Source organism: Calonectris borealis, chromosome 1, assembly GCF_964195595.1.
Source record: "Calonectris borealis chromosome 1, bCalBor7.hap1.2, whole genome shotgun sequence".
Taxonomy (NCBI): domain Eukaryota; kingdom Metazoa; phylum Chordata; class Aves; order Procellariiformes; family Procellariidae; genus Calonectris; species Calonectris borealis.
Genome location: NC_134312.1, coordinates 58,781,327 through 58,801,183, shown reverse-complemented (window position 1 = coordinate 58,801,183; position 19,857 = coordinate 58,781,327). Strand labels below are relative to the sequence as shown.

The 19,857-nt window shown below is 39.9% G+C and overlaps 1 protein-coding gene across 2 annotated transcripts in view; it reads right to left on the bottom strand.

Moving 5' to 3' along the window:
- Positions 1-19,857, bottom strand: part of MYH9 (myosin heavy chain 9) — a 72,013-nt gene that overhangs the window by 41,052 nt on the left and 11,104 nt on the right. For both annotated transcript variants that reach the window (XM_075156407.1, XM_075156416.1), the window contains exons 2-3: positions 14,655-15,007; positions 8,831-8,987 (exon numbers count right to left, since the gene is read on the bottom strand). In XM_075156407.1, coding sequence (XP_075012508.1) covers positions 8,831-8,987; positions 14,655-14,987 — 490 coding nt within the window. In that variant the 5' untranslated portion in view covers positions 14,988-15,007. The remainder of the gene's footprint in view (positions 1-8,830; positions 8,988-14,654; positions 15,008-19,857) is intronic.

Genomic DNA, 19,857 nt, shown 5'->3' with positions numbered 1-19,857 from the left:
TTCATCCGTACGTTTATGGATGTGACTCTCTCCATATTTTAGCTACTGGTTCTTTCTATTCCTTTCTCCGGTAGCTTAGAGAACCCAAGTGCACTCAGTATTCTCCCCTCCAGAGTGTACTTAGACGATATAACTGAGTCACTATTCAAGTTGTTTTGTGCAAGATAAAGAGATTGAGCTCTAATTAGGGAAGGCTTTATAGTCAGGTAGACTTCAAGTACCTGAAACTACTTTCCATACCCTTAAACACTGCTACTGCAAGTGAATTTAACATTTCAGTCCTAACGTCATGAATGCCATATTCATCAAGAAAAAGCTCCAACAAACTCAGTTTATAAAGAGAGAAGTATTTCTAGCCTTTGGACACATTTTCATGGAATAAAGAAAGCAGGTAAACCTACCAAATTTGAGATTCTATCTTTTCTTAAATTATTCTGAAACCAATAAGGGAAATGTTAGGTTCACATGCTACAGATAGGCAACTCCTGCTCTTAAACTTCTTTACTGGAAACTCATTGAATGCAGATGAGCACAAAAATTTAGAGCAAAATAATCTGCTTTATCCCTGTCAATACTGTTCTCAGAAAGAGCTGATCAGCCCTAAAACTGGAAGAAAAGCAGAACAAAAAAGCAGAAGAAAATCGTTAGTCAAATGGTTTTGGCCCAGCAAACTCTTAAGCATTCAAAACTAGATACTACAGCTTTACTAGCATTGCATATTCATTTTTTTCAAGTGCTGAATTTTATTCTCTGTCTTTAAGATATCCCTCTGTCCTTTTGCTGAGGGACAGGCAGAGAGTAGATGTTAGCAAGCGCCAAAGGCCCCACCCATTCAAGGTTCCCAGTGGGTCAAGGGCTCAGCAGGCACACGCCAGCCCTCTGCGTGACTGGGCACTTTGAGGGTGGATCAGGGGAATAACTAATGACTCATTTATGGATTGCCTAAGGAAATGTATTCTTCGGTAGTGCGACACCTGGGTGCAATTCTCCATCACAAAGCAGCTATGTGAAAGGAAAAGATTGTGCCTCTGAATAACACCTGACTTTGGAAAGCTTGACTATAAACAAGCAGCCCACTTGTCCGAGATAAGGTTATACTTGCATTCAGGTACTACAGAGGCTCTTCTAAGAAGCCAATTTGAGAGAGAGGGGGAAAAAAACCAGATAACCCTAAGGAAGGTGCTCCTTACTCCCAGTAGTCAACTCTAGTATTGGAATTATGAGCTGGGGCTCCTCATATAGATAATGGAGCCCTAAGCACTTGAAAAGAGCATGCCTTCCCCTTCGCCCTCCTCCAGGAAAAAAAACATTGGTTAAGTAGACAGATAAACCAACTGCCCAACAGAAAAAGATGACCAACATCAGAGAATACTCAGAAGCTCTTTGGCACTGGACACTTTTTGATCATGACAAGTTTTGTTGCACTTAGTTGAGAAGCTCTTCTCGAGCCTCCATTCCAATGAGCAACAGCACCCTAGAATGACCTGAGGAAGTCCCAACGGGGCAAGCACAGGATTTTTCCACGCTTGAACACAGAGCAAGGTGTTGAAAGGTGCTCAGGCAGGAAAAGTCACAGACTGTATTCAAAATCCTCTTGGCACTATGTTTTCCTCCCCCAACATACTTTCCTGGTGGCCTGCTGCAGCTGCATTAGTCACCTCTGCTTTAAGCCAGCAGGAACGTACCTGCGAGTGCAGGCAAGTCACCGGCAGCGTGCAGACACTGCCATAAAAGGCAACATTCCTGTTTGCAATCCGGGGGAAATTCTTTCCCAGGACGGCAAAGCAGCAGTCATTGGGATAGCTGGAATTCTTCTAATTGTGTACAGACAGACAACTCGAATAATGTGTTGAGCAACAGGAAACTGGAGCCGACCAAAGGGCCAAAGAGCTAACACATACAAAAGCACAACTCTTAAGACATACTTTCAATTAAGAATTGCTTTAAACGCCAATATTCATTCTCCATACAATACTGACTTGTGCCATCATGAATCACAATTCAGTTGCCCAGACAAGAGGCCACCTCCACCCCTCTTTTTTTTCTTTTTAAAAGGATCATCAACATGGGCGTACTGCACAACTTCAGTCAGCACTTGCCTTTACTCCATTGTCAGTTGTGCAAGCAACCTACTCAGCAAAAGAGAATGTGCTGGGTACCATAAACTCAGTTGCTTATAATAACACAATCAAGAAATGCCTGATTAAAAGAAATCTGCATCTGCTTTTCAATCCTAAACAGAGTCACTTGTTAAAAACAATCCAGAATAACAACTCATTAGTTAATTATAGCAACAGTTCTGTATTTCAGACCAGCTGGCAAGGAAAGCTTTTTATCTAGGCTCTTCTTTAGCTCTCATCACTGTAGTATTCAAGTGATCATAAGAAGCAGCAGCCTCAAGCATCCAGAAATTCAGGAAGTAAAACATCCTTCAAATTTAAGCTATACAGCAGTATGGTATAACAAGATCAGTAGATTTATTTTATTATATAAAAAATCCCACAACATCTAACTCATTCTTGACTTTCTTCAGTCCAAAAATAAAAGACCTCTTTTTAGACTGCTTCCAGGGCCTTCAGCATACATTGAAAACTTAATTAAGCCAAAATTTGTTTTCACAAGAGAGACATATTGTACATAAAAAGTCCTCAGCCAAATATTCTACTGCAAAACAACAAATCTGAATGAAGGCTGAACTGCTGTGGTCAAATATATTGGCATAATTAATAAATTAATAGAGCCCCAAACTCTTGAATTTTGTTTTTAGATGTTTTGGGATGGGAGAAGAAAAAGGTTGGGAGGCTAGAAGAGAATGTGTAATTTAAGCTCCACATCTCAGTTACAGAACATCCTAGAGGCCTTTATCACCCACTTCCTCTGCATGAGTGACTCCAGTTTCAAGCCTGTTCATCTCCATAAAAGGAGAAGTAATATAGCATTCACACAATGGTGACATCATCTCTCCAGCTAAGAGGAAGTGTAGCTGAAAGGCAAAGGCTTGGCTTGCAGTCCCCTGCCTATAGCTGACTCATTAAGGCTAAAAGCTTAACCATAGCTAGATGGTACCACCCACCTCCTAACCACCCAGCGTCTGGCAGAACTGAGCAGCCAGGTTTCCGTTACTATACTGCTCCCCTAGCATTGCAGTGAATGCCTGTAGCCCAACTTAGGCAACTAGCTGGCTGACCAAGTTAGAGAGTTGACCTAAAGCAAGAATTAGTCTTAAAATGCATGTAAGTGCTTCAACCATGCAGTAGTTTTGGTTCCTCAGTCCCTCCTCACACTTCTCTTCTGACCTCAACATAATCTTACAACCAATGTCCTTCCCTCAGGGCTCTAATGCAGGAGAAGCCCCAGGCACTTGACACATTCTGCTACTTGGAACAACCCCACTGGCATAAAATCTAATCAAATATGTTCACTGTGGTGCTTTAACCTACGTGCTGGTTTGAGTAGGATCAAAAACACTCCCGGGGAAGACCAGAACAGAGCCTGAGAGCCTGCTTTTGCATTATCATTTAAGGAATGCATTAGAGAGAAGTTTCAAAATGCTAATAACCTATCATCAAGTACAAAAAAAAAAAAAAAAGAAATCAAATGAAGGACAAACAGCATATTCAAGACAGCTCTCAACAATAGAGCTTCAAGATGAAAAAAAGGAGAAAATCACTTGAGTTGGCAGGAACACTGCAGTGCCAAGATTCAGCTTTGCATTATCTCAAGTTTGAGGACAGTCACAAGGAGAAAAGTTTCATTTCAAAAACTGAAATATATCCTACTGGGTCAAATGCAAACATTTATTTCCCCAAGCCATTTTCGGACTGGAGCCCATACCCCTTTCTCTAGCATTCCTTAACTGAATCTGGAGATAGCAACACAGGAAAACAAGTTAGGTTGTAATTTTAGGTTACACAAATGTTTATAAAGTTATGACAGGAAAGAAAAACTGGTATACAACCTGCAAAAGCTCAGGCAGCTCATGATACTGAAACAGTGAACTGCAGGGAGACTGACAGCAAGGGCTGAACCATTATATAAGTGACTGCCAGAGAGCTCCTGCTCTGGTTTACAGGAATGAAGCAAAAAGGGTGTGGTAACTACTAAAAAACAAGTGGGCAACAGGCTCTTTTTTAGCTCCTTGTTCTATTGAAAACCACATTTCAAGACACAGATTTTTAGAGCTGCATTTAGAAATCTCAAGTAATTCAAAGCGTGTAAAACATTTCTTCAGAAAATCAGAAACTACATACATCTTTTCTTGCCATTTGTATACAAACACCATCAAAACAAACATCCTCCATAATTAGTATCCAAACTTAACATTGCCCTTTGCATCAGAAATTTGGACAAATCTTGGAAACAAACTAGTGAAACCACAGGCTATATTCCTTTGGGTTTAGTGGAAACAGAACTTGATCTTTACATGCAACTTGAAAGAGAGATCTGTGCCTCTACGTATCTGAACAGCCCTCTCAATCAGGTATCCCTGAATTGGTAAGCACACCCAGAACATTGTAGAGAAAATAAAGATGGACTTTGGAACAGTGCAATATACAGTGCAGCATAGCAGAACAATGCCAAGAAGCAAGCTGAGAAAGACGACTTGAGACAAAGGAAGTTAAAACAGAAGTGTCCTACTAGCTCAGAAACTTAAACACGTAAACATCTGAGAATTAAAAATAAAATACTTCAAGGTCATGTTCTATAGATGCAGATCTAGAGGACTGTTTCTTGTGAAAATGACAACTGGGCCTGAGGTCCATGTGAAGATCTACAACAGCAAGTAATTTGTCTTACAATAGCTAACGCTGTTTCCTCCCTTAATGTAACAAGGCCAATAAAAATCATGAAGTTACTATGCTTCAGAATTTTTCCTTTAAACACCAAACCCAGAGACTGCCTAACTCCCAAGCGAATACCAGCAAGGTGCTGGCTGCACAGGCTCCTTTGCGGACTAATCCATCATGGTCAAGGATGATTTAATCACTGCACAATGATTTTAAGAGTTTTGTTCCGTGAACCGTTAGGAGCCCCACACTACTATGTGGAGAAACTGGATGAGAAAGGAGATAGAGTACATTCATTAGCAATGTGCTGTCTATTTCCTCTCCTACTTACCTCTTAATTGAGCAGGTTGAGCTTTGGAGACTAGAATAACCGTACTGATCTAACCTATTACAAAAGTTTCAGACACTGGCATTAAAACAGTCATCATGTTCCAGACACCAATGAAATTTCTAGCTTCTATCAGTATTTGCCATAGAAAATTCCCTATATGTGTTCCAAACAGACAAACAGGTGCTGTTTAACAGCTTTAAAATATGTTTTTCTAAATAGATCCCCTGGAGACTATGAATTGAGGTAAAGAATGTACCCCTTCAGTGTACATCTGCTGCATTAGAATAATGACTTGTTTGCTCAAGATACCACTCTACTTGCAGGCACTGTGCTTCCATCATCAGCGTCAGAAGAGTAATTCTTCTGAAAGCAGTGAGACCTGAGGCTTCTGGCAGGTTACCCAGGGAACAGAAACATTAAGGTAAATGGTTGTTTTCTCTGAAAACAAAAATGTTACACTTTTTTCAGAGTTCTGCTCTTGAAGCACAGGAAGTCTCTCTAAGTACTGCGCAGGAAAATAATGTTTTCATCTCATTTCTGAGTTGTAATGTCTTGGGTTGGAGAAAGGAGGAAAAAAGAAAAAAAATCACTTTGAACACGTTCTCCATCATGTTATTGCTTCAAGGAAGTACTTCTGGTGAAATTTAACAAAAAGCAATTTAACCTCTTGAAATATATAAATGCCACATGGCACTTTTGTGAATGAAGTAACCCAGGTAGACACAAAAAGAGGACCAAGCTCACCCATAGTGCATCAGCATAGATGCCTGAAAAGGGTTAAAGGGTTAAAAGGGTTTCTGGATTAGCAGAGGTTGGAATAAAACTCTCATCGTCCTCTCCCTTCCCAATTCCTTTCCTGACAAACGTCCCTTTGAATGGCCTGTGTATTAGAACACCATAAATTGACTGGAAAGCAAAAAAAATTCCGAGTCCAAATCAATTAACATGCAAGGCTTTTCCGCTCTGTCAGCTTAAGAGATAACTATACCCCATGCTGACAGAAGTCAGAGTCAACAGCTTGCTATCCTTCTCTAGACCATGAAGGATTCCCAGTCTTCAGGGTTCTGAAAATAACATAGGGAAGGCAGCCTAATCCTAAATGCCTCCGGCTCATGTGGAGCACCGGACCCTTTCATCTTCTATTCTCTGTACAGATTCCTGCCATACCACTGGCTGCTGCACCAAGCCTCCCCTACCGCTAAGCAAAACTGAGAAAGTGGAATAGGAATGTTGCTTTCCATTGCTCTAGATGTTAGCTAGGACCAGAGACACTGCAACAACCCACTCGCCTTCACTCCCAGTAGCAGACATCAGAATGCTACTCTCACCCTTTGCAATAAGGAAATAAGGCAGCAAATAACCCTAAAACGATCTCTAGGTTCTTACTAGCACACATATGCGCATGTGAAGCAAGACACACACAAAAATCTTTCCAAACCTAGTTAAACAGATCAAAGCAGACTAGTTCAAAAGCTAACTGGGAATGATATTCACATCCAACAAGCATTTCAAAAAGTCAGCAACAAGGTATCTCAAACCAGGCAAAGAAGAGCTGGGGTAAACATCTGACTGTCAATACTGCTGAGAATATTGCATAGCTAGAATTGTTCTGGGAAAGGTAAACAGTCCAGCAGAGCTCATAGCAACTTTCCCGTGCTAGGAAAACAGAGGCAGGACTGCCATTCTTTAGCATAGTACATCAAAGCAATTCAAGTCTGGGATTTCTGAGTTTCAGATATCACTCAAGCAGTGGTCTGATAGAGACACCTCTTTTCAAAAGGAAAGAAAATATCCATGTAGATTAAACTAGCTCTGAATCACCATCAGACCAGGGAAGGTCACCTGTCCCTTGTTGCAGAATTGCACCTGTCTGGATATCCACTGCCGCATATCAATACATCTGGCAGAGATGAAGGACAAGATGCATGCACGTGCAGTTCCAAATGGTTTAACTGTTGTCTATAGAGGGTAAAGGACTTCTTCAGCCTCCTTACAACAATGCCAAAGAAACTGTTTCTGATTCTATGTAGAAAAGATTTCTTTTTAGGGAACAGTAACTCTGGTACAGTTAAGTCAATAGCTTGTTTAAGAAAAACATATGTTGGTACTTGAGCTGACAAGGAGTGCGCAAGGGAGAGAAGGAAGTAATAAAGGAAGTGAAACAGTGATAAGAGGTTTATGGACAACCATGCTGCCACATATAGTATAGGCGGTGCATCTGTCGTTGTCCTTCATGGCAGATCCAGTCTTTGTCTGAGGGAAGTGAGGTCCTATATAGGTCCAGGTTCACAGTTTTTTTTCCTCTGGATAAGCATTCCTTTCAGAGTAACACATCAGTAGTATAGCTGCATTTCTTCAAGAGCTGCCACATCTTCCACAAATTGCCATCAGTACCCTGCCACCAGTCCACTGCAGCATGTCTGTATGGCTCACCTCTCCCCACCCAAGGCTTTTACAAATATAGCTTAATCGATCCATCATGTTAGCTCTCCCGTGTGCTTTGCTCTGCACGGCACCACACTTCAGCAACCTTTCTCAGCATTCTCCACATGTAAAATTTGTTTAAAGCCACTAATGCAGGTAAGTGAAAGGAGTTTTTCTTGCTCCTCTGGGCAACCATATCGTTATGGTCCTCCTAGCTTGGAGGTGCAAGTGGTAGTGAGGGCAGTGGAAAGGCAGAACTCTTTAAAACTGAGTCTCATTAGAATTTTAAAGCATGATTTTATTATATCAAGTCTTTGTTCAAAAAAGTGAGGCTAATGACAAGACCTAGGAGAGACAAACACCTTAATCATTGCTAGTCATCAGAAAATAAAGGAGTAATCAAATTCATGCAAGCCATGCCAAATCAAATTGTCCGTTACATCCTTTAAACCTTACAAAGCATGCCTCTTCATATAACCCAGCTACAAACAGGAAGAAAAGCACAAAATACCTCCATACCTGAACACTCTCCAAGCACCCCAAACACAAGCACTGACTCTGTGAAAGACCTCCTCTCAGAAGGGGGTATATGCACAGGACATTCAGAGCTCCATATTTAAAAGTCCTCAAGTGACAAACAAGCAGCAGATAATATATATAGTTCTTTACTTCTCATTTGTATACACAGGGGGAAAAAACAGGTCAACCTGCTTGTTTTCTTTTATTGTATGAAAAGCCAACAGATGTATTAATATTGCCTGATAGTATGTTTTATTCTTAACGGAATAAGCATGTAACCAAACAACTCCTGCTCAGTAAAAATACCACTGACCATCGCACTTCAAAATGCAAGTTATACTAAGCTTGTTTCACCCAACCAGACTGTATGACTGTATTTTAAATATTTTTGTTAAAAGCCTCCATCAACCAATACACATACTCGCCCACCTACAGCTATCGGTCCATAAGCTCATCACCAAGAGGAAAAGTTCACTACCTCAGTTCTTGCCTGCTTTTCTGAACCCCGTGCGTTCACACCAGTCTGTTATTTATGTCAAGTTTAGCTCTTGCCAGACTCTTCGTAAGGTTCTTCAATCCACTAGAGCAGGAGAAACCTATTCACCTGAACACAAAAGCTGGTAACAAGTAGGTGTTGGGCGTCTGTAAGCAGGGACAGAGGGGGCAACAATACCTTTTGATAGCAGTGAGTTGTTGTTCTCCTACAGTGTTTTGACTGCAACCTTGATTTGTGATTTCAGCAAGAGTCATTATCTCAGTCAGCACTCACCTTGCATCATACTCCTGTAGGCTGTGTCTGTGATGGCATAGATATGAGGGGGCATCTCATGCCTCTTTTTGCCTTTGTACATCTCCACTATTTCTTCTGAATATATGGGCAGGTTCTTGTAAGGATTGATTACCACACAGAACAGGCCTGAGTAGGTCTGGAAAGAAAACACCCCAGCAAATAAAGACAGGAATTAAAAATGTTGTATACTTGCACATTTTAACAGTATATTATTTGGAAAAACAAACAAACAAACTAGTCCTTTTTTAAGTGCTTCCTCCAGTGATGCCATGTGGGATGCTTCCCACTAAGCAATATTAGAATCTGAGCAACAGCTAAAGTCATATCAACTTGACTAGTACTCAACCTTTCCAAGTATGCACAGAGCATCAACTGACACATTAGTCACACTGATATCAGAGTGGCCTGCTCCCTGGCTAATTAACAGTCCACTAGGACTGGCTTTTTTTCCTTTCAAAGTTCCTATATTCAAGTCAAGTGTACATTTCATTATATAAGGTAGGTGCTCAGCTCCTAGAAGCATGCATTTTATTCTGTTCTGCCTCATGTTTGCTATGGATTTACCCAGCACAACGTAATAAAACTTCAAGCCAAAATAGTTACTAAAAGAAAAATAAAGCCAGTGTACTCCTTAGAAGTTTTCAAGGCCACTGGACTAAGCTGATTCAGTGCTGACCCTGCTCTGAACAGGAAGTTAGATTAGATGGTCTCCTAAAGACCCTTCCAGCCTGAACACTTTCATGATTTATAATGTCATGACTATAACTAGAACTAGATTCAAAACTGTAAGGTCATTAATGTAGTATAGTTCTGAACTAGTCAATATAGAAAACAATTCTAAAGTAGTCCATGCTCAAAGAGTCAGCAACATCTGCCAAAGTTTACTTCAAATTCATCTCAAATGGTTAATTCATTGATCTGTGACAGCAAACCTCGATTTCTCAATTGGTTTTTACTGGCTTAAATTCTACAGTTCTAATGGAAGACAACTGTCAAAATACTTCTAGTGAAAATATTAAGCTTCTTAAAAGGAAAAAAAAAATCTTTGATATTTGAATACCTAAAAAAAACCCCCAACAAACATTTTACTTGCAAAGGGAATAGGAGGAGCAGAGGCTTCTTAGATATTTCCTAGATGTTCTAAGAATAGCATTCCAAGCCTTGCTCCTGGGGTTTAGAGCTACCCTAGTTCTCTGTGAATTTTAGAGGCAGCTGTTTGAAACATCTGGAGAGGAGTAGCTTTCTACAGCAATTTGCTGTGCTACCAGAAGAGAGTACATTTGGCACTTTTTATTTCTATTGCTACCATCTCTTCTATTGTTTGCTCAATGAAGGGTGCTTCGGAATGGTAAAGAGTTCTCCACAATGAGTGCAGAGAGTACTTAATCAGACTTAGCCTCTTTAGCTAGATAAAGGTAAGGATTAGACTACAGTGATCAGAAGGGTGAAAATAGCATCTACTACACAGTTTACGGTCTTATATCCGAATTTTCTACATGCTGGCTTAACATTAAGTAATTAGCCCACTCTTATATGCAGCAGATTCAGATACAGCTTTCAACCTCTGTCCCCCAGAATGCAAAACTTTTATAGGTATTTAAGGTTCCTTTTCCATACCCCAGTATAAACTATAAGGAAATGTTTCCAGACCTACTTTTTTTTTTTTTTTAATATTTGAGGAATATTTTAATAGCTTACAGAAAATATTAAATCTCTTTCCAAAGAGGGAAACTATGAAAGTAGGCTAAAAACCTTTTAGTGTAGGACTTCTAAAGTTCCAGGAAGCTAAGCTTCAGTGAGGCATTCTAGTCAGGTTAGGTTTGAGGTAGCGCTTGAAAGGAACAGCTTAAGGAGTTTGCAGAAACCAACTTGACAATGCTAGTTCCTTTTGCCTCAGCCTTAGTTCTCCATCATGTCAGACAGTACTTGTACAGCACAGAACAGCAGCTGAAGACTGGGTCACGCTTCTCTGACCTTTGACTACACTAGTGGAAGACAGTAGGATCAAGAGGTAGAAAGGAGTCAACTCAAGAGTAGCATGTTCACAGTACATGCAACACACCTTTTTCTTATACTGGCATGGAAATAATTGACATTGGCGTCAACTGAACTGTTAGAAGAAAAGCTGTAATTTTATCAGAGTTCTGGAAAACAAGTAAACAAAAACCCTCCAGGCTGCCAGTTCCAGCTGTCTGTATCAGCAACCATCTTGCCTCAAATCCCATGGCAGCAGCAACATGCACGTAGTAATCAAAAGAAAATGCCCTATATAGTCCCTGTTCCCCCCTGCAACAAAACTGTAACTCATGCCACAGACTGAACCTACCCCTCCTTTGAAGATGTTAATAAAGCCAAATGCCTGTTTGGTGCTTTTGGGGGATTAGAAGCGAGAGCAAAAGAAGAGTGGTAGCAAGTACTATGGTAATATTCCACAAGGAATGTAAAGTTTCCTTGTCTGTATTTGTGTGACTTTTTATGGCCATGTTTGCTGACAAATTAGAATTGTTGCTTTTCAAGTAAGAATAGTATAAAGGTCTGAAGCTGGACTGAAGCAATCTTACGGATGAGAGCAGCCGTTTAGAAAACGGAAGACATTAATTTCAATTAGAGTGATGAAGCCATGAAGCAGGTATGCAGGAAGAAGCCATCACCTTCTTCCAGCATTCTGGTTGCCAGGAGAAATACCTAAGGGAAGTTTCCTTGCAGTATAATGATCTCAGACAGATGTGTGAGGTGATATTTTTGTCTAATAAAGAGAAGCAACTAATCATGGCTGGGATAGGCAACTGAGCGAGACCACCATGTGATGACTGCTGGTCAAGCATGCTGACAGTTTTATATAGGAAGCAAGTTGAATTATATTGAGCAGAAGCTGCCAGCCCTACCACAAAGACAAGAGTCATCTTCATCTTATTAAAGTACAAGTAGAGACTTATATGCATAAATCCCTGAATTGAACCCAAGGCTCCAATTGAAAGGCTAATCTATTATAAGCATAGCTGGCTTGGAAATCTGTACTTTGTTTCAGACATTACCATCTCAAAATAGAATTCTGGCATTACCTTTTGCTAACTATTTCAAGTGACACACGGGCCAAACTGAAACTAGCTCTATTCTTCTAACTGCTAAACTAGCTCTGAAGAGCTGAAAGGACCGTCTGCAGCATGGCACAAAGCTGACAGCATCAGAAAGTTTATTTTCCAGCAACTGTTAACTTCAATAAAATAACTGGAACGTGTAAGATTTGAGTTTTGAGTTTCACACTGAATACAAACAAGGCAGTTCAGGTAAGCAACACAGAAGTTGAAAAAGATCTTCTAATAAAGCATTCTGAATAGAAAGGGTCAATATGAAAGCCAGTCTATTAGCAAGTCACCTCAGTGCAAAAACAATCAGCACATGGAAACAGCAAATTGATGTCAGACTCAAGCTCTTAGTTCTTGAAATGTTTGACACTCCCTGCTCAAAATTTGTCTGCACCAGCCATAAGATTTCCCCCTTCCTTTTATAGGACGGGCAGACAGAAAAACAAAGTTAAAAAAAAAAAAGAAAAGAAAAAAAGCCACAAAAACACACAGCCCTGCTGGCAAAGAAGAGAGAAAAGACAAGAGCAGAACTAAGTTACGCTTATGATCTTTCCAGAGACATTTCTCCTAGAGATACATTGCGTGTATTCTCTTTCTTCAAGAGGATTAATGATCAACTAACAGCCACTCCGATGAAAGTATTTTAAGCCTTCGCATTAATCTCCTGACTTGCTGAGAAGTGCTGACAGGTGAGATCAGTCCATTTCACAAATGCACAGAAACACGGTTTTGGCAAGACTAAGATTCTGTAATAGAGCATTACTATGCTAGATTTACTTGGGTGAAGGGTGTGGGGATTTTTTTATACTTCTTACAATCCAATTAGAAGAACTCAATTTATTATAGTCACAGACTATGTCTGAAATTTCAGAGGATATCTTGCAAGATATGTGAAATAGCCCATTGCATAGTGTGCAACAGACTTTGAGATGCTGTTGAATTTTCAAACCTAGCAATGTTTCCTGTTCTAAAAATGTTACACATGATCTTGCACATCCTATTTCATCTCAATACCAACATTCTTCCCTCTGAGAATAGTTTTTGACCAATAGTCAAAGGAATTATTGACTACACAGAATAATTAACTGCATCAACCTCCAACCACATTAGGTCTCAAAATTTTGACATTACATGGTGGGAGTCAGACTAAATTTATATCAGCTTTGCATCCTCCAGATGTTCTCTGATAATTTCTGCAACAGTTGTCTACATGCCTTCATGCCACTCCAGAAGAGCAGTGGTCACAGCACTAGCCAGAGCCAGAGTTTCTAGCTTGTGTTCATGCTCCTTAACGTACAAGGCAACAGTTCACAAAGGTTTCTACCCAAGATGGATAGCTACGGTGAATTCCTGCTATGTGGTGTCTTAGATACCACCAGTCCCTGTAGGCAGAAGAGATCATCTATAGCTTGCCACATAAGATGACTACATAAAAGACTATATCCCTTCAGACTATACGATGAAGTAGACTATACGATGAAGTAGTAAGCATTCAAATAAACCCAAACATACAGATAGATATTGCAGAGAGTTTTTACTTATGTTGTCTTCTTTATATGATGAGAGAGGCAGCTTTTGGGTTTTGGCAGCACAAAAAGGGAGGAGGGAAGGGAAATCTAGACAGACTTTCTTCAAGGACTGTATTAATATACATGTTTACATATGAGATTTATTCTTTAATACACTTTGTTTTAATAGATCTTCTCATCTACTGTGAAGAAGATTTCATAGCACCTAAAAATGTTGAACATCCAGCATTTCTACATCCCTCAGGATTCCATCTCAGGCAGTCCCATTTTAATTCTGTAAGCAGAGGCTAGTCTGAGAATAAATAAACCAAGAAACACTAGTTCCTCTTTTAACCAGTCACTGCACCAAATTTTACATTATTGCTGAGTTTAAGCATTCATTCTATGCCTACAGAGTATTAATAAAGTAGAGGCTATCACGACCAACATCTGCTGGCTAAACAGAGGCCACATGAAGAGGAAAATCAGAAGGGAACTGAAGAACCGGGTCAAGGTTCCAAATCCTCTTCCCCACCTTTCCCTATTTATTGCTTTTGGTATTCAGTGAAGTAGTTGCTGCATGCTTCATTGGGTGTGATCATTGGTCCCATAAATGGTTTCTTTGTCATTTCCACAGCAATAAGAAGCAGGAATCTCTGCTCTTGCCCATTTTGGGGTGGAAAGAAAAGGAAATATTTCCTATCTGTAAGCACACGCAGGCACATACGTGCCCTCTCTAGTAAGACACTCCGAGATCCAGAATTTTTGTAACACAAAAAGTTTGGCATTAGCATTCTTTCCCACTGAAGCTCCAGACATGGGAAAAAACAATTCAGATGTTAGGTATATTAGGACTACGTTTTTATTATTATTTTGTTCAGTTCAGATCAGACTCCCTGCTTACCACTTTCCAATTGCTCTCACTTCTTGCTAAAAGAAAGTTAAATGGCATTCAAAACATCCTGCAAATGAAGACATTAAAATGTTAAAGACAGATTTACCACAGCATTCCTTGAAACCTTCAACGTAGAGGGGGATTGGCATAGTTTAGTGAAAAAATTTTAAGTAGAGGGAAGAAGCTAAGTCACATGAGAGTGGCGTATAGGGGCAATGAAAGGGTAACATACACATTTTATAAGCAAAGTGATTACAATAAGTTCACATACTACGTAATCAAGAACTCTTACTCCAATAGACAAGATTACTTACATAGATCAGTCCTGAGTAGTATCTCTCCTTCAAGTTGTGAAGCACAGAAGCCTCATTCAGGCATGTCAGCTCCGCCATATCTTCCACTTTAGAGAATTTGGGGGGGTTCATCTTCTGGATGTCATCCTTATTTACTTTCACTTTCTTCCCATTCTCTGCCAGTTCCACGATGGCCTCATCTCCTACTTCTTCCTTCAGGCTAGCTGCCTCAAACCCATTCTTCTCTGAGGGAACCCATACCAGCTTCTTAGCTGCCCAGTCAGCCTGAGTCAGGGGGTTATTAATGATGTTTTTGTCCACATAAAGGTACTTATCTGCATCTCTTTGCGACATTGTGTTTTAGAATTTGGGACCTGAGAAAAGAGAAAGGGGTTGGGGGGGAAAGATATTTTTAAAGCCTCAAGTTGCCTCGCAAATTCCTAGAGGCAGACAGGCACATGCTAAGTACTTTGAGTCCCTGGTCATCATAGCATGCCTCCCACCCTTTAGTTTCATGTTAGTAAGCACTGGTAAGTTGTCAAACTTCCAATAAGGTCAAGGTTTTGCTTGCCAAGAGGATGAAAAAAAACAAACTAGCAAGCAGTTAAAAAAAAAAAACCTGCAACAAAACACTGACCATTAAGCATTTGGAAGCCATTATTTGGCAGAAAAGAGAAAGCACATTAAAGTGGCAAGCATCAAACAATTTGTAAGATGTGCCAATACTCATAGCACCAGATACTATGTCAGTAATGTTCACGTCAAGATTAGCCCTTCACTGCTCTACTTAGTAGAGATATTAGCTCAGAAATATAATAATAAATGTTTAATCAACACTTTTACTTCCTATCTCCTTGTTCTGATAAGCTACAAATCAAATACCACAACTTCTTAGAAATGCCATATACCACTCTAGATAATAAATGAGCCACATTTTGCTTATAAAAGACATCATTGATAATTTGAGGACACCAGTTAAGACCAACATTAGATCCCTTCCATCACCAGCTTAGTAGCCACACCCAGCCCACCAGTTTGTATCTTTTTTCTAGATAATGTTCAGTAGCAAAATATCTCCAAGACAGTAACAGAATAAACCTGTGGTCAGGAAATTTTACAGCCAAAAATCCTCTATTAGGATCCTTCTATGAAGCTGTGGTCGGGTAGAAGAGAGAGTACCACCCCTACAAGAGAGAGATTTAGGCAGCGTGTTCAGAAAACGGCACCCTAGATTTAGTGTTTCATCAAAACCAGAACACTACCGCCAGGGATTTTCCAGTTTATAAGGCAGCGATTTTATTGGTGCCATTCAGAAATCCTTTCAATCAGAAGAAAGGACTGCATGCGTCAAGGCTCATTAACCATGTACCAGCAGCCTCTTTTTAAAGGTCCCATAAACATTACTTCTTGGATCCTTCCTCACAGAGATACCAGTGTCCTCAATATATGTTTTTCATAACTTGGATAGAAGCTAGAGCTCTTTACCACCAAAAGAACAGGAAATGAAAATATCAACATTCATGCCATGGAAGGCTGTCAGGGTCTACAGGGATAACTTTTCTACAGAACATATCCATATTTACAAACCAGCCTGCAAATCAAACAGGTGAAGTCTGACTATAGATACTGCAGACAAAAAGGTATTGAGAGCAGGACAGAAGCAGTTCAACTCCCGAAACACGCATGAGAGCAACAATAGATGTTGAGTCCCAGCATTAGCAAGCAGTGAATGAAGCCAGAAAAACATCAGCTATAATAATGATGGGCACAAATGCCCACACCAGTCATTTGTAAGCATGTAGGGAAATTCCTTTCAACAAATGTATCACTGTAGGTGGTATGCAACTCTGTGCCAGAGACTGTATGGATAGCTGTAAATTCACAGTCAAAAATTCTTTAGCAAAGAGAAAAATTACTCTATAAATATTCGTTTCCTTTAGCTTGAGTTTAAAATCTTTGTCTTCAGTCTTACAGCATATGCCAAGCAGCTACCCCACATTTTACCTCATTTTTCCTTCCCCACAGGGTCACTGACACTTCCACCTCAGTCACCACAATGGTGATTTTCAGAACAATCCTCCTCTTCACATTTTTATTGAAAATCCAGATTTTAATGGGTACGCAATGAAGAGATTTGTTGCAGAGATAAGATGCAGCACTCAGGAGGTTGCCATTAAAAATTTGAGCTGTCAAGAGAGTCCAAGACCACACGACAACAGCTAGCCTGACAGAATACGTAGGAAATAGAGAAAACTAACAATTCAGCAAAAGATATTGAGACTCCATGATATTGCAGAGTATCATCTGCAGGTTGTGGTCGAAGGGTTAAGAAAAGTGAGTGGAGGGAAGGAGGGGAAGGAGAAAAAAAAAATTAAATGAATATTCAATTGTGTTCAGAGTTGTATCAGGTTTGGCAAGGCAACAGCTGTGCTCTACCCTCCATTACACAGTTTCCTGCCTATGCAACTCCCAGAATCTAACCAGTTGCCTTTTTTGGCTATAATCAGGCAGGACACAGAGGCAGTATGCTTCAGCTAAATTCAGTTTCATCATTTCCCGAGGAATCCTAAGTAACCAGCCATCTGAAGTGTCCTACATTACACTGAAACATATTTCTCACTTTCTTACTGTTAGGGTACATGCATTCAATACACCTTGGAGATTTATTCTGAGATAAAGACTAATTCTTTTTGGACACGAGATACGTAAGCTGACAAGAAATCTTCCAAGGGGTATCGCCAGCCAGTTCTAGATCTGAAGAGAACTAAGGAAAGAAGATAGCTACAGAGAGGTTAATGAAATTCCTCACAGGAGGAGAACCCTGAATTATTTCCCATACAGCAAGACTGCATTCTTCAGCCAGTAAGGGATCATTCTATAGCATCTATCCCTTTTTATTGCCGGGACTGAAAACAATAACTTTCACAGTAAGAAGAGAAATAGCCTAACATGGCTATTCTAAAATCTCACCAAACTCTAAGTTTTTTATGCCAGTACTACCAAATAGTGAGAAGATTCAAAGATGGTCTGCACCTCAAACTTTAAACAGACTTGAAAATTGCCCTATTGCATGGCAGCAGCAAAGTGTCTTATCACCATCTCAAACTAGTTTTCATATGCTCCAGAACAGAATCATCAGGTACTAGAACTAAAAAACTGGAGGATCATACTAAGATAACATGGTATTAGTGCTATTCTCGAGGCTGACTTCTAACCCACAGGGCCTCTAAACTAGCAATACCACAAACCAACCATTAATTTGCCTTCTCCACAAGAACAGTACCAGAGGAATCAGATTCAGCAAGTTCCATCTCATGGGCTCCAAAACTTATCTTCCTAGCTTATGCTGCATTTCACTGGGCATTTCTAAAAACCCCTTAAGTGGTCAAGGAAGTAAGCTCTTGCAGCCTTACAGCAACTCGCAATGAATGCAAGTCATTACCATTTTAGGAACAAATTAGGAAGCAATTTGTTTGCCTAGTAGTTTGCATTTTGGGTGTAGATAATTATGTGGGGCAAGGACATTTATCTTTACATGGCTATTGTGCAACTGTCAGATGAGAATACCGTTAACAATATTCTTTTTGATGCAACACTAGTGTGTAAGTAAGAAGACCAAAAAATACAGAAGGAAGACAGACCATCCTTGTTTTGAGTTTAAATGCCTCCTTCCTAGTATTGTTTCCAAAAATGAAATACTACAGTCACTTCCCCGTTAACCCAGTATGCTCCCTCATTGTGGTTCACAGCAGTTTGAAGAACAGGCTAGTCAAATGTGCCAAAAGACAGTCTTTTTCCATTTAACTAACTACATAGTTGCCACAAAGATGCCATACAGTTACAGATGGAGGCAAAGCAATCTCTACAGTCATGAATAGGATGGGACCAAGACATTAATAATATGTAGTCCAACCTTAAAAAAAAATTTCAAGAATCCTTTACATACATATTTCCCTGCAGATTCTTTTCAGATTAACAAATTAAACACTGGCTTTAAGTTAAGATGCCATGCATTCCCTTTGAACCAGGCAGAATTACCCAAAACCCTCGTTTGAATACAATCATATGGACAGAAGCTTGCCTTAGCCTCCTACAATTTCATAGCCTTAAGGCTTGAATTATGAGACACTTCACACACTCCTCTCCCTACTTAAAGTATCAAGTGTTTCCCAAAAACCTGGAAACAAACACCTTGTCTGGCTTGGAAAGGTCTAAAAGCTGCCTCTGCTACAAGGTCCCTTCCTTTGGATTACAGTGCTTTGCAACTGCTAAAAGCATAGAACATTATCTGTTTGCAATTTAATTTTCCAGAACTATTTGTATTATCCCCCCCATGTTTACTCCATCAGCAGCCACAGAATTGTTTCTGGGACTGAGCCACTGCTCAGTAAGATGAGCTTGGGCTATGCTAAACTATCGAGGTAATGGCTGAAGTAGAAATAGAATTAATATATTCAGAAGAACAATAATGGCAAAATTAAAGCATCACACTTACTGACAAGTATTAGAGCACTAGCTAGGCAAGGAAAGCACTTCTAGTTTGAGTTATCCAAACTGCCATTAAAGTCGGGATCGCCACACTGTTCTTTTTAGGCTTCAGCCTCATTATTAGCAAAGACGCATTACTACACTGGAAGACAGCTTTAATCTCATAATTCATTAAAGTTGGGAAATGGTTTGTGAAGTTTCTGGAATACTGGGCTACAGAGAACACAAAATAGCCAGATACATGTACTGTATACTTGCTGATTCGGATCACCATTTCAGAACTTTGCTATAAGACTGAGCCTGCATGAAAAGGAACGTATGTGGGTTATTACTAGAAGTCGTCTTCTGCTTCACATCCACCAGTAAGGCACTCTTAAAAAAACTTTCTGTGATTTCACATGAAATGATCCCCCTACATGGTTTGTCTAGTGGCCTTTATACTAGCAGTGCAAGAGGAACTACCCTGAAGATCAGTGACAAAAAGAATGAACAATAAATGGCAAACACGTTTAGACTAAAACAAGTTTAATTCCCTTTGTTTATACAGTTCACATTTTAAAAGTATTTCAGGAACACAGTTCCCATGCCATTTTCCAAACTGGCTTACCTTTAGCAGGTTGTGAGAGAATGGCATACAAAACAGAAAGCCCTTTCACAGAGCAAAAGGAACGTACACCATTTCTACAGGCAAGACAAGACTTTTACACTAGAAAATTACAGCACTACCGGTCACTTA